We start from the raw sequence: 15,452 nt of genomic DNA, 5'->3' as shown, positions 1-15,452 counted from the left end.
CAACTTCACAAGTAGCCTTTTTACAGAATACTGCCATTGTTCAACTATCTTTCCACTGTTATATGTGTCCCTTTACCAAGTTAAGCAGTACACACTGGTAAAACAACATAGCTACTTAACAGTGTACTAGTGGTTCTACCCAGTATAATAGGACAAAAAGAAAAAAGAAAAAAATTGGAAAAGAATAAAACTGTGTTTATTCACAAGTGACATAATCATTTATAAAATATTCAATTATCTACAGAAGAAAGATCCTGGAATTAATGGGTAAACATACCATGTTTTCAGGACACAAAATTCATAACAAAAAAATGGTTGTACTTCTATATGTTAGAAATGAGTGATCAGAAATTGAAATGAGCAAAACAAAGCTAGGTGTCAGGGGCTCATAGCTATAACTCTAACTACTTGGAAGGTAAGGCTAAAGAGGATCGTGGTTGGAGGCCAGCTGATGCAAATAGTTCATGAGAATCCATGTTAACCAAAGCTAGATGCAGTGGCTGGCATGAGACTCCATCTCAATAGAAAAAAAGTACTGAGTATGGTGGCAAGTGCATGTTATCTCAGCTAGGGCAGTAAGTATAAAATAGGGGGATTACTTTGCCCCAGGCTGGCCTGAGGCAAAAGTGAGATACTGTCTAAAAAATAACCAAATGGCTACAGGCATGTTTCAAATGGTAGAGAACCTGTCTAGCAAATGCAAAGCCTTAAGATCAAACTCAAGAACCACACATACACCAAAAAAAAAAAAAAAAAAAAAAAGCAAATCATTATCATTTGCCTAGCAGCAAAAGTAATAGTTTACTCTGTGGTAGAGTACATGCTTAGCATTTGTAACCATGGGTTCAGTCTCTAGCATGGAAAACATGTATAAAAAATTAGGTGCTCAATGGACAAAACACAGGATAATGATATGCACTGAAAACTACAAAACATTAATAAAGGGATAGATATATTGAGCTCATGGGAACTTAATACGTTTAAAGTGTCAGTTCTCCTTAAAGTTGATATATAGATTCATTGCAACCAATGCCAAAAATCTCAGTGGGCCACATAAACTTTTCTGTTGAAATGCATAGGCTTATTTTAAAATCCATATGAAAATGGGAATGACATATATAGGAATATCCAAAACACCATGCAAGAAGAAGCCTGAAGTTGGCAGGCTCCCATCACCTGACTTCAAGGCTTAAGAAGCTACAGTAATCAAGACACTATGATACAGAAGTATGGATAAATATTTCAATCATGGAGACTCCAGAGAGGGACCCAGGTACATATGAACAACTGATGCTTCACCTAGTTGCTAAGGTGGTTCAAAGGAGATAGAATGGTCTCAAGAAGTGGTGCTGGCACACCTGGCGATTTTCATAAAAAGAAACATTAACAACTTGCCCTGATACTCTTTGCCTTATCTGATCTGGGAGTATTATTTATGTGGTAATGGTGGAGAGATTTCTGCTTTTGTATTTCAGGAGCTGGCAGAATTGATAACCAAGCAAGTGGAGCCAAACAGAACCCATCAGAATCATATTGGCTAGAATCATAGTCACCAGGTCATACTGTCCCCAGCTGTGATACACTGGCAGCTGAAACAAGCATAATCAGTAGTTGACATTTAGTGAGCACTTGCCATGTGCCAGGCACTATGAGAGCCTCACTTGGATTAGGACATTTAATCCTCACAACAGCCCAATGAGGTAGGTCTATAGTTTCTAAGTGGGAGAGTCAGGATACAAATCCAAGTCTATCTGACTCCAAAGCTGATGTCCTTTCAAATACACACAAGGCTGCTTGATTAATTTATTTAAAGAGACCTTTGAACAGCCCAGTGTTGCAGCTGCTTAGCCTGAGGTTAAACATCAAAGTATATTGAGCGGGTGTTATTTATCCCTGGTTGTTGAAAGTCTTTTTAAAGTGGCTTAGGAAGCTTTCTTGCCTTATTAATGAGTAAATATTCTAGCATGCGCGTTTTCTTTTGTCATAACCAAAAGGCCTAACCTGGACAGGAAATATGGAAGGAAACAGCAATTAGCCACAAATGAACTCATCCTTGGAGCCACATCTAAAAGCTGTTTATAGGACCCCATTCTGACAATGGTTTGTGGTTTTGTCATTTGCCTTTTTTGGCAAAGAAGCAATGCACAAAGAAAAGAGGGGAAATAAGCAATCCATTTTATTGCTTTAGTTTTCTATACACTAGGAGATGTAGACTAGTGTAATAGGTAAAGCAAAGGCACTGTTGATAAGCAACATCACATAAAACTATAGCAATTATGGGAAAAGTCCAATAGTTGGCCATTTGATTGTTAAGTTCATATAGCATGCCAACCACATACACATAGATGAAATTAGGATTTTGGATGGAGACACTGTCTAATGAATCATAAGAACTACATTGCAGTTAGAGGAAAGGCCAATCATACTAGAACATGCTGGAATCATGACTGTAGTGAGGATCAGACAGAAAACTGCACCCTGTTGAGTCCTAAACAAGAAGGCAAGACATCGGTGAATGTTGTTCAAACAACTTGACTGCTGTTAATAAAAAACCACAAGGTACCAATGTTTCCTTTCGTTAGGAAGCTACATAGTCGTGTCTACTCTCATGTAGATATAGAGGAAGATGTCTGTTTGCTATGAGATACTTTTATCAGAAACACATTGGAGTCAGTGTTCCAATGGCATTTGCTACTTATGAAGTTTGGCCCAAGGTAGATTTGTGACATGAGTAAAGTTTGACATGGTCTCCCCCTAATCCCCTTTGCTATTCCTGTTCTTAACATACTTTACTTAAGCCAACACTTAAAACACTTAGTTCCTCATTTCTGGCATCATTTACCTGGCACTGTGCTTGGGGGCCCGGCATTTGTCCTCTAATGTTTATGGCCTTCGCTAGTGTTTGAAAACTAGCCTTGGTTTCTGTCATGCCCTAGTCTGAGTCTAGATAAAGAATGTCTTGGTTTGAGATGAGTGATTGATCATTTTTAATTGCTTACAATCTCATTTCAAATGATACCCCTGAATGTTATATACACACATATAGATATTTGATTCAGGTATTAAAGGCATTTTTGGCCTACAATACTTTCAGCTTATGATGGTTTTATTAAGACATGAAACCATTGTAAGTTGAGGAGCATGTGTTAGTGACAGTATGTGTGAGTTCGTATGGATATTTATAGTGATCTATTCATTCTCTCTGTGTCTTTCATAAAGGACTACTTTAAAAGCTCAAGACAGCTCAGCAATAATATCAAGAAAAGAAAACTTTCTAAACACCAACAAAATGATATTAAGAAATGCTTGCCTTTTGCCTTTCTTTGCCACTGCTAATCTTACTTTTTTTTCTTTTAGAGAGGGATGATTCTGATTTTTTTCAGTGTCCCTTTTCACATAAGCATCTCAGAATAGGGAGGGAAAGAGCACTGGGCTAGAAATCTTGAAATATTAGGCAAAGAATGCTACTCTGTGAGAGGAACCATAATGAGCATTCTGCTACAAAGAACATTGGACAAGTAGGCAAAGATCAAGCTTCTAAAATGTTCTGTGCAACTAGATAGGTGGGTGACTCAGGGGAACGGATTTGTTCTTAGTGCCTTAACAAAAACAAAAATCCACATGTTTATATGGCTGCATGAAAAGGAAAATATTCAGATACAAAAGAAACACTTCTGTTTTTATTTTTTATTTACTTATTTATTTCAGTACTGGGGATCGAACCCAGGGCCTTACACTTGCTAGGCAAGTGCTTTGCCACTGAGCTATATCCCATCCCCAAAATAAACACTTTTTTTTCTGGTCCTAGAGCTTGAACTCAGAGCCTGTCCTTGAGCCTCTCTGTGCTCAAGGCTAGCACTCTACCACTTGAGTCACAGTGCCACTTCCAGCTTTTTCTGTTAATGTGGTACTGAGGTCTTCATGCATGCTAGGCAAGCACTCTATGGCTAAGCCACATTCCTAGCCACAAAATAAACACTTTTAAATACAGATATGGTGACTTCCTGTAATGCCAACTATTGAGAGCCTGAAGAGGGGGAATCACAAGTTTGAGACTAGTATGGGCAATGTAAGGAACCTCATATCAAAAATAAAACGAAACAAAAAAGACAGCAAAAAATAAAAAGCCAACCAATACCAAACATCACCACCAAAAAACAATCAAATGAAGAGTTTCAAAGGCTCGGGTGGCAGTTACACATTTTTATTCCTGATGGTTTCAGTGCTTTTTGCAGATGATGCAATGGGCAGTGAATGGATTGACCATGGCCCATTAAGGAGGTCAGACTAATAGGTTCACAATGTGAGGCTCAGGACAGTGGACTGGCCTGGTCGGTCAGGGGTCAACCTCAGCAAAAAGTGGATAGTTCCTGGTTTCGATGTTATGGCTTTGCATTGATTTCTTTTACATCTTGTCAATTTGGCTCATTGTCAATACACAAGAAACTGCTTGCAACTCCCTGAAAGTCATTGCCAGGGATAGTCTGGCTCTGCTGCTCATACATATCCCATTCCATCTGTTCTTTCCTGAAACACGGTGTTGGCAATGTAGCATCAGATCCAGGCAATGAAACAGAGCAAGCAAAATGGATGCAACTTCCAAGTGGTGGCTTTCCCAAGCTCTCCAGCATGCTGCCTTGAATCTCATTAGTCTCCAGTGGACTGAAATTCAGGAAAATCAGAGATGCCCATTCAGTCATACTTTCAACTTAATCCACAACACATGCTTGTTCTGTCCAATAAACAGAGGATTCTATCCACTGGAATGACCCACTTATATCTTCCTCTGTTCATCTAAGCCTTGCTACCTAAATGGTGAAGGGATCAAATTAAGGCATTTCAAAGTGACTTCTAAGAAGCCTTTACTAATATCCCCATGACCTACTCTGAACCCCAACACTGGCATTAGTAGGTAGGGGTAATTCTTTTTGCTCCAAAAACATCTTATGATTACTTTATTGTTTTATTTAAACACCATATTAGCATCTTCACTTGTGTTTTAACTAAGATTGTGAGCTCTTAGAGGGTATCTACTGTATCTTATATTCCTCAATGTGGCTCCATGATCTAGCACAATGATGCAAAGTAAATCATAAATAAATACATGTATATATTTGTATGTAATTCATGTATATTTGTTATTATTACTACTATATATGCTAAACCAAAGTTTGCATCAAAATCCTTCTTTTGAAGCCTGGAACATCTAATCCTAGGTACTCAGGAGGCTGAGATCTGAGGAATGCTGTTAGAAGTTAGCCAGGGCAGGAAAGAATGTGAGCTGAAAGTGGAGCTGTGGGTCAAATGGTAGAGCACCATATGAGCAAAAGAAAAATACCCAGGGACAGTGCCCAGGACCTCAGTTCAAGCCCCAGGACAGGCATGATAAAAAATAAAAACAAAACAAAAAACCAACCGACTTGTTCTTTTGGAGCCTTCAAGTGCACACACCATGATTCCAAGTGTCAGTTTTACCATATTTAAAATAGTAATAATAACAAGTTTTATATGGATGAGAACTAATGAAAAAAACCATCTGAGTGTACAGGACACAGGCTGTGACAGATCTTTTGTATTTATTTATATATAATGTTTTACATGCTATATTATCCTTTATATATAATATTTTTCTTTTTTCTTTCCTTTTTTTTTTGGACAGTACTTAGGTTTGAATTCAGAGCACTGAACTTGCTAAGAAGCTGGACAACAAATGAGCCATGACCCCAACCCAAATTCTTGTACATACTTATTATTATTGTTGTTGTTGAAGGGGTGGTCTTGGGGCTTAAACTCAGGCACTAGACACTTACCATATTTTTTGTTTTGCTCAAGACTAGTGCTCTACCACTTGTACCATACCTCCACTTCTGGATTTTTGGTGGATAGATGGAGATAAGTGTTTCTCAGACTTTCCTGCCTGGGCTGGATCTGATCCTCAGATCTCAGCCTCCTTAGTAGCTAGGATTACAGGCATGGGCTACCAATGTCTGAGAGTATATGTTATTATTTATTATATTATTATTTTTTAGCCAGGATGCTTAGTTAAGGAAGCTTGATTTATACATTTTGTCTGGACTTTTGCATTTTTTTCTTTCTTTTTTGGGGGCAGGGGGTCCGGTTGTGGGCCTGAATTCTGGGTCTGGGCGCTGTCCCTCAGCTCTTCAGCTCAAGGCTAGCGCTCTACCACTTGAGCCACAGTGCCACTTCTGGCTTTTTTCTTGCTTATATGGTGCTGAGCAATCGAACCCAGGGCCTCATGCATGCAAGGCAAGCGCTCTACCACAGAGCCACCTTCCCAGGCCTTGCATTTTTTTCCTTAAAAAGGAGATCCAATTTCTCTTCAGAGAAGAAAAGGTACAGCCTCCAGACTATATTTGGCCTCAAAATAGCACAGGCACTTTTTTTTAAGCCCTCTTTTTGGCTGATAGGTCAAATAACATCAGGAAACCTGCTGGAATGGCATTCTCCAGCTGACGGCTGCTCACCATCACATAGCCACAAACTAGGGAATTGTATGGACAATGAGGCGGAAACTCCCTATAACAACTTTCTCTGAGGGGAAACTTGATAGACACTGTTCTAGCTATACTGCGGGAAAAATGCCCCTGATAGACTCAGCAGAGCCAGGGAACAACAGCGCTGCTCCTGATGCCAAAGATATCCTGAGAAACAGAAAATGTGTAGTAACAGAACCAACCAACAAATATCCCACCTCTTGAAAACCAGTGACAAATGGGAGGCACAAGACACAGGAATCTATGCATATTCATGAAGAGAATATTGGGAAACTTTTTCTTTTACACTAAAGAAGCAACAAAAATAATAGAGTTTAAAAGAACTGACTCTGGCACCAGTGGCTCATGCCTGTCTGTAATCCCTGCTACTCAGGAGGCTGAGATTTAAGGATCCGCAATTCAAACCCAGTCCAGGCAGGAAAGTCCCTGAGACTCTTATCTCCAATAAACTATTCAGAAAAAAGCCAGAAGTGCTACTCTAGTTGTAGAGTGCTAGCCTTGAGCAAAAAAAGCTCAGTCAGGGCCCAGGCCCAGAGTTCAAGCTACAAGACCAGAAAACAAATAAACAAAAAATCAACTGGGCCAATCTACAAGTAATTGTCCATGGTAAATATAGGACATCTATCTCAGAATGCATGAAGAGAGAACACCTCCTCATGGCATAAAATCGTATTTATCTACGCTTTAAGAATGTATTTCTTTAGGCCTGCTGTAGGGTACCATCCAGGTATACAATTAGATATACGTTCTCCATGTCATCTTAACTCACATTCTACCAAGCGCACCTTTTATAGTATGTAGAGGTTGTTCACATATAAGAGAAAAGATTATGTTCTTGCAAAGTCCAAAGAAACAAAACAGTGCCCTTTTAAAAACTATAGCAGGAAATGACAAACATCCATGATTGTATAGGGTGTAATAAGTGGAGATTGAACCCTATCATTGTCAGCATGGCAAGGTGCCCAGGTAGGATTCAGCTATCTCTAAAAGAATGGAGTTAAAAGTATCTTTGTAGCTCCATCACTGCAAAGGGAAACCAAGCACTCACACAGAACTGGGATTCATTTGGAAACAATCAGCTGCTTGAGAATGTGTGTATCAATTCCCTTCATTCACAATTCATACAGTATTTTGATTGTGGTGCTCAGTAATAAATAAGTGAAATGACTTCTAAGTGCTCAGAGACTTACTCTTCTGTCTTCACCACCACATGTCATCTGCTTCAAGATAATGGTAAACTTTATATGCAACACTGAAATGGTATTCAGAGGGAGATGAGAAGAGAAAAAGGAGCCAATAGATCTTTCATCTGGGGAATTGAATGCAAAAATCACATTCAAACTGCAGCAGTTGCTGTCCAATAGTGAATACATAAAATATATGACCATTACAAATCCACTGTTCATCACAAAGCTGCCCTCTTATAGTGACATATCTTATCGGTTGATTAGAGCCTTTAGCAAGATGAAGCCATCTTTTTCACCTTCTAGATGTGAGAGGTAGTTCTGCCCAGCACAAACCCCTACCTACCTAAGGAAGAGATTTTACAGAGAGAACCTGAGTCAGGGAGCAGAGAACTGCAACTACTTGGAAAGGGAAGTGGCTAGCTAGAGTTGTGTCTTTTGCACAAAATTGCCACAATATTTCACATTGCCAAGCTCTGCTGAACCCAAAAGGAGACATCAGCCAAAGTTATTTTCTGGAATAAGTCCCAAGACATACATTTGATATCACAAATATTCAACCAATGTAAGTTTGAGCAATACTAAAAACACAGTTTCATGTAAGACATGGAGCATGCTGGGTACTAGGACAAGTATATACGGATCACATAAGTCAGTGATATGATTACAATGTAAATGTACTCGAATGAGGAAGTTTATAGAATGGCTTCCCACATTCTTCTAACTCAACCCCAAATCTCGTTTATGGCTCAAAGACACATCTTCATGGATTTTGTACATCATAAAGTGGTGAAACAGTCAGTGATGCTTCCTTTAAAACATTTTTGAAACAAGGCTTTCCAAAGTTATCTCTGACTGCTGCCTCCCCTCCTTTCCTGACTGACATATGTGCCAATATGAGTGACACATGCACTACGCTTCCGGTTCCCAGGTGACCCACCCAGTGGGAGGAACGCAGCAGGCATTCAACACATCTTTCTTGAATGGATATGAATGAATGACACAATGAGGACAGCATATGGCTTTGGGACAGTTGTGTCAGATGCACAGAAGCACTTTTCACTTACTTCCCACTCTTAGATGTGTTCCGAGTCTTTGTGGCTGCTGGAGAGTTGGCGGCTGGGTTAGTGCTTGAAGAGCCCCATCTATCCTTACTATACCCACAAAAGAACAGAAAAAAATTGATGACAAGGACCATAGAGACAAAAAGATAATCACTTCATTTGAAAACAGATTTTAAGACGTGCTCTATCTCTGTCTGGCTCTCTTTGTGTCTGACTCCCTGTCTGTCTCTGTCTCTCTCTCTCACATAAAGCATGGATTAATCCACTGGTGCTCTTCAAAAATAAAGACAGTAGGAACCATTAGTGAAGCTCAAAGAAAACTTTTGTTAAAGACCTTCAAAACTTGAAACTAAGCTAGGCACCACAGGCTCATACCTGTAATTCCAGTTACTCATAGGAGGCTGAGATCTGAGGATCATGGTTCAAAGCCAGTCTGAGCAGAAAAATACATGAGACATTTTCTGCAGTCAACCACCAAAAAGCTAGAACTGGAGCTGTGGCTCATATAATAGAGCACCAGCCTTGGGCTAAAAAGCTAAGGAACAGAGCCCCGGTTTGGTGTTCAAGCTCCACTACTATCACGAATACGCGCGTGTGTGTGCGCGCACACACACACACACACACTCACACACACACACACACACAACCCTTGAGCTGGTAGATTTCATTAATGATAGCACCAAAGCCCAAATAAGCCCAAAGGAAGGTTTTAGTGGAGAAAAAAAGTACAAAGTAATATTTAACATAAAATCCTTTCCTTTGGCCACTGTATTATCTGCATTGAAAGTTTAGTTCTGAAGTGTGTGGATATCAAATGACTTCAAAAAGTCTTTGGGTGATACTATCAGATGAATTAATAATTTTCACTCATAATGTTACATGGGAAGGCCATGAATTCAGATATTCTTTCACGAGAAGTACCACCTGCTTCATGAGTAATTGAATTTAAATCTCCACTTTCAATAACTCCACAGCTTATGGCAAACCTTGGAAACAATTACTAAATAAATCAAAAGGAAACTCTGCTTAATCTCATCAGGTTAATAAATGCAGACAAATTAATCACCTGAAGGTAAACAAAAAGGAATAATTGATTGGAGTCTCCTTGATTACTTCATTTTATTTCCTTTATCAAACTATTCTACCATTATCTTCAATTCAGCTACTCTGACATGAAATTATTACTTTACTTCATCTTCAGATTTCCATGGAAACAGATTCCAAGCCTCTCTCTCTCCACTTGATAGTGTGTGGAATTATTTATCCTGATTTCATCAGAAATATTTTTTTTCCTGTTAGGAAGATCTGTGTCAGCATAACCTTTTTATCAAAAGTGAAGGAAAAAGAAAAAAAAAAGTCTATCTTGCCTTTCAAGGTATATTATAGGATCTCCCAAAGGTATAGAATATTTTCTGAGAGTCATATTAAAGAGCTTTTTAGCACCATCTGATGAGAAGCATCAGCATCTAGCTGTATTTATGTTTGGATCAGGAGGTCATGAATGATCCTGGCTTCAATAGCTACATAGATGTGAATGGAACAAGACATGCTGAGGGACTCCTGGTGATTACAAAGGTGGCAGAGACAACTACTTTGTTATCAGTGGATAACAAAGGGCCTAGTAGTTCAGACTCAGGATCCTGGAGGTCTAAAAGGCAGCTCTTAGAAGTAGAAGCTGATTCCTTATTTTTTATTTTTGGTCAGTAGTGGGGGCTGACCTCTGGGCCTGGATGATGTCCCTCAGCTCTTCAGCACAAGGCTAGTGCTCTACCCCTTGAGCCACAGCGCCACTTCCAGCTTTTTCTGCATATGTGGTGCCGAGGAATCGAACCTAGGGCCTCATGCATGTGAGGCAAGCAATCTACCACTAAGCCACCTTCCCAGCCCAGAAGCTGAATTCTTATTCTGCTCCTTAGTAGGTGGTTTGGGAGAGGAGGGAAAGGAGGGGCGGGGGGGGGGGGGAGACAGGAGTGAGCACCTGGCTGTGATTTCCACTCAGTGTGAGGACTATTTTTCCATGCTACATGCTGGATGGGAATTGAAAACTTGCCTTAAGACTGCCCCAGGCACGCATGATAAGTGGGGGGGGGGGGAGCTCTTAACAAGATGTAGGACCATAACCAACTATCCTTGTTATCTAGAACCAAGTTCTAAAATTAACTGATAATACAAAAAAAAAAAGAGACAAAAGATTCTCACTCAGAACAATTCAAAATGAGCTCTTCTAGAAGGTTGGTGTAGTCTAATGTAAATGATGCAATATACTATGTGATACAAAATCCAAGTTGTTTTTGGCTTCCTTAACTGCATAATTCCCATTCACTGGCCAATGAGCCTTTCGTTCCCCAAACCCTCAGTCAAATAGCATCAGTGGAAGTACTCAGAAAACAGGGTCTTTTGATGTGTCCTATGCACAAAAGGCTCAGGGTTGGTGGGCACTGAATGCTTTCTGAGTCTCTACATGCAGGCATCCATGTGATTTTGAATAAAACAATGCCCTTTTCCATTGCTAAATTCTCACATCTATGCCTTGAGCAAGACAGTCCTCTGTTGTCTGCATTAGGAGGGACTGTGTTTAAGCACAACGGGGCTCTGCAGGACATCAGGGAAAAGTGTCAGCTGGCTGGGGCAGCCTCATTATTGCTAGAGTTGAGTGATCTGGCACCAGGCCTTTAAAGGACAGAAATAAGGATCCTTTGACTTAGGAAAAACCCTACAATTGCATATCTGGCTTAAGGATAAATCAGACAGAGGGTAAAAAGTAATGAAATGACTCAAAATATTGGTGTGTGCAAATAACAGGTCCATTCATGTTGGGCAAATGTATCAGAAAAGGGAGGGGCAAGAAGAACTTATGGCAGGCTTAACTCCTAGGAGGGGGTAATTTTTTTCAGTGACAATAAGGACTATTGTACAGAAAGAAAAGTCTGTTGAATATTGCCAGAAAAGAACATTGTTACTCGCCCAAGGACCCAAGTTGGGTAGATAAGCCTGGACAAGATGCTAGAATTTTTCAACCTTGAGACAGAAAGAGATCTAAAAGAGTGCAATCAAGGACCTTTAGTTGTTTAGAAATGCCTAAGAAGAGATAAAGAGAAAATCCTGCAGCTGTAGACGGGTAGGAGCCTCCAAGATCTGAAAAGACGGGGGGGGGGGGGGGGGGGGTCAAGGACCTAAAGATTAAGATGCCGCCAAGAATTCTGGCCACTGAAACATCCAGCAATCCCAGAGATTTCCAGGAATAAACTTTGTCTGATTCAAGGATACTTGGATGATAGTTTGGAGGTAGATGAGATTAGGGAGGGGCTTACCTAGAATTTGAGCTGACTAGTAAACGATGTGTCTGAAACAAACCTGCCCCACTTGTCATTCTTTTGATCTGTGTCTTGGTCACTTGTCAGCCCTCTTCACTTTCATCTCTTTCAAGTATGATCTCAAAGGCTGTGGCTTAAATCCCTGTGGGTCCCCCTGCCCCCAAGTAGAGATCATCTTCTGAAGATAAGATTCTTTCTTCCTTCCAGTGTCTCTCAACCAAGCCTCATCAAAGGCCTGGGAAGACAATTCCAGGTGAGTTTCTGATACTAAAAGCTAATGGATGCCAATCCTCCTCTGTTTACTTGATGGCCAATCTTCTTTTCAAATAAACTTTCTTCTACAGGCTCCAATGCAACAAAAGTGCAAAAGAGCCTGGGTTGTGAAACAGGAACTCTTCTGTACACTAACATAAGAATAACAATAAAATTATATATATATATATGTATGTATATATGTGCAATAGAAAATCCTGTAGAAAGATGTACATTGCATCCAAGTAGGAAAATGCTAGCAAATCTAGTTCATCAGCACTGTCAAAGCCTTTCTAATTAAATAATTTGATGCTGAATTGATATCTAGGGAAATTCAACCAAATGGTGTTCAGATCCGTTATGATGGTTTTTTCTTATATTAGAAAAGTACCTATGAGGGCTGGGAAGGTGGCTCAGTGGTAGAGCGCTTGCCTTGTATGCATGAGGCCCTGGGTTCGATTCCTCAGCACCACATAAGCAAAAAGAAAAAAGCCGGAAGTGGCACTGTGGCTCAAGTGGTAGAGTGCTAGCCTTGAGCTGAAGAGCTGAGGGACAGCGCCCAGGCCCAGAGTTCAGGACCCACGACTGGACCCCCCCCCCAAAAAAAGAAAGAAAAGTACCTATGAGAGGGGAACCTAGTAGTTTAAAAGCTCCTTGGTTCATCATCTTTATGGGTGACATAAACCTGTTTCCCATAGTACTTTGCAATCCCTTTTGTGTAGTTAGTCTTGTATCCAAAAAAAAAAAAAAAAAGAATTATATGTCTACAGCTGAATAGCACTGAAACTTTATAAATCATTGTTTTTACAAAAAACACCCAAGACCTAGTAACTATTTTTTTGGTAACAATTGAGTCAAGGAGTTGTACCAAAGTTCTTTTTTAAGTTCAAGTATCATTAAGTAGTAAAGGGCTTTCAATTCAACATAGCAATTTATGAATGCAATGCATCTTGATCACTGTTACCCTTTCTATCATTCAAAAGTTCTTACCATCCTCCAAAATTGAGTTCTTGGAATTGCCTAAAAGAAGTGATTGATTTTTCTCACTATAAACATGGCAAAGAAAGGACTGGAGGGAGTGACTGATGTGGTAGGGCACATGATCTCAATCTGCAAAAGGCATATGATAAAGAAAGGAGTGAGAAATCTGTAACAATATTATAGAACTGTGTGGCATCTTGGTTTATTATTTGCACACTGAGACATATCTGGCAATGGACAACATGGACAGTGGAGTGGGAAAGACAAGGAAGGAATCTCTATGGGAGACAAGAAGGCCTCCTGTGTGGGGTGGTTAGAAGTAGAAAAGGGTGTTGCAGATGTCCATCCTGCTGGTACCTGAGAAATGTTCTCTAGACTTTTCCTGTCTGTTTGAATTAGTCTAGCCCATTTGACTGATCCATACTGAATTCACAACTTTTTCTTCTTAACTTTCATGAGTAGTCTCATGAATGTGTTTCTTCAACAACATCCCAATTCACCACTTGCAATGCCCTGCTGGCAGGACCAGTATTGGCAAAGCCTAGGCTTCTGGTAAAGTGAATCTCATGCTGCCCTTTCTTTCTTTCCCACACATGCCCTCTTCTGTATATATGCTCTAACTGTGAGACACCATCTGCTACTCAATGTGGCAAGACCCTCATCAGATATGACTCACTTCTAGCTTTGCTACCTCCAGACTGACAGGTACAAGAATCCTTTGTGCTTATACATTTCCTATTCCCAAATATTCTGTTCAAGCAATCAAAAACCACAATGACATCACCCCCAAGATATTGATTGAACAAACACACTGAACAAAGAGGCTGAATGTGAGCTCAATAGAAAAGACTGTTAAGCAGGTTTACAATGTCTGAAACCAGTGGGAGAGAAGGAAGTGGTGCACAGGTCACATCTCTTTCATCCTTGAAGAGGAATCTTCAGGAGAATGGGAGGTTAGTTCTTCATGGTTGATCATTATGTGGATCAGAAAGGAATCAAGCAAGATTGGCTGGATGGTTAGCTACATCTGTGATAACAACAATAAATCTATCATTAACTGTACAACTTTAAATGCTTTCCAATATGTGTTCTTATTGATAATGAATACAAAATGTGAATTCTAGTTGATGGATTGTTTCAAGTCTCTCTGGGGGAAACAGTGGCTACTCTTTACTCATAGAGCTCCCAGGTTGCAAAAATGCATTTACTACACATAGAACTGTATGTAAGCAGGGACACGAGCTTGTCTAGTTTGCTTTCCTAACAGGTGCCTGAGTCCCTTCCAGAAGCTTTCCACCAAGTGGTAATCTTTTGAAGGCTTTTAAAATTGTGACTGATTCCCTCTGAGAGCCTGCTTTTCTTTTCCAAGAGGCTTGCATTTCTAAAGTAGTTTGCCCTTGTGTCACAGAGCAAGACAGCCCTTCAACTATTGATTTCCTTTAATTAAAGCTGATGAGACTTCTGTAGTTCATTTTTCTACCTTGTAAGGTTATGTCTTGAGTGATTTTCTTTCTTTGCTGCATTTTTTTCCTTTTTCAATTCTTCTGTTTGAAGTGTCTACATTAGAGTTCCATACTCCCTGAAGTGTCCAGTACTTATTATCTATATCTGTTAATCATTTAGCAGAGAAAGTTCAGTTCTCTAAGATGTACTTTTTTTGTTGTTGGTTGTGGGGCTTGAACTCAGGGCCCAGTTGCTGTCCCTCAGCTTCTTTGTGCTCAAGGGTACTGCTCTACCACTTGAGCCACAGCACCACTTCCGGTTTTTGAGTGGTTAGTTGGAGATAAGAATCTCATGGGACTTTTCTGCCCGGTCTAGATCCTTAGATCTCAGCCTCCTGAGTAGCTAGGATTACAGATGCACGTCACTGGTGCCTGGCTAAGATGTACTTTTGCTTAACTGTCTTTCCTAGTTTTCCTTATCATAAATAGGGAAAATGACGTGTGTGGTCTGTGTGTGTGTGTGTGTGTGTGTGTGTGTGTGTGTGTGTGTGTGTGTGTGTGTGTGTGTGTGTAAGAGAAGAAGAAAGCTCATCTCCTAAGTAATTAGGAATCTTGAGTTCTAATCCTGGCTGCCAGCAAGAAATTTAAATTTTTATGGTTTTAGCACTATCATCTTTAAAGAAAGGGAATTAAATTGATC

General features: G+C 40.0%; 1 protein-coding gene across 3 annotated transcripts in view; it reads right to left on the bottom strand.

The window, feature by feature from the left end:
- Positions 1-15,452, bottom strand: part of Hs6st2 (heparan sulfate 6-O-sulfotransferase 2) — a 292,517-nt gene that overhangs the window by 34,439 nt on the left and 242,626 nt on the right. For 2 of the 3 annotated variants that reach the window (XM_070039711.1, XM_070039713.1), the window contains exon 4: positions 8,767-8,853. The exons of the other annotated variant lie outside the window; for it this stretch is intronic. In XM_070039711.1, coding sequence (XP_069895812.1) covers positions 8,767-8,853 — 87 coding nt within the window. The remainder of the gene's footprint in view (positions 1-8,766; positions 8,854-15,452) is intronic. 3 annotated transcript variants of the gene reach the window in all.

Source organism: Dipodomys merriami, unplaced genomic scaffold (genome assembly GCF_024711535.1).
Source record: "Dipodomys merriami isolate MVZ:Mamm:240054 unplaced genomic scaffold, mDipMer1.0.p SCAF_3, whole genome shotgun sequence".
NCBI lineage: Eukaryota > Metazoa > Chordata > Mammalia > Rodentia > Heteromyidae > Dipodomys > Dipodomys merriami.
Note: the sequence above shows the minus strand (reverse complement) of the source record. Positions and strands in the feature narration are given on the sequence as shown.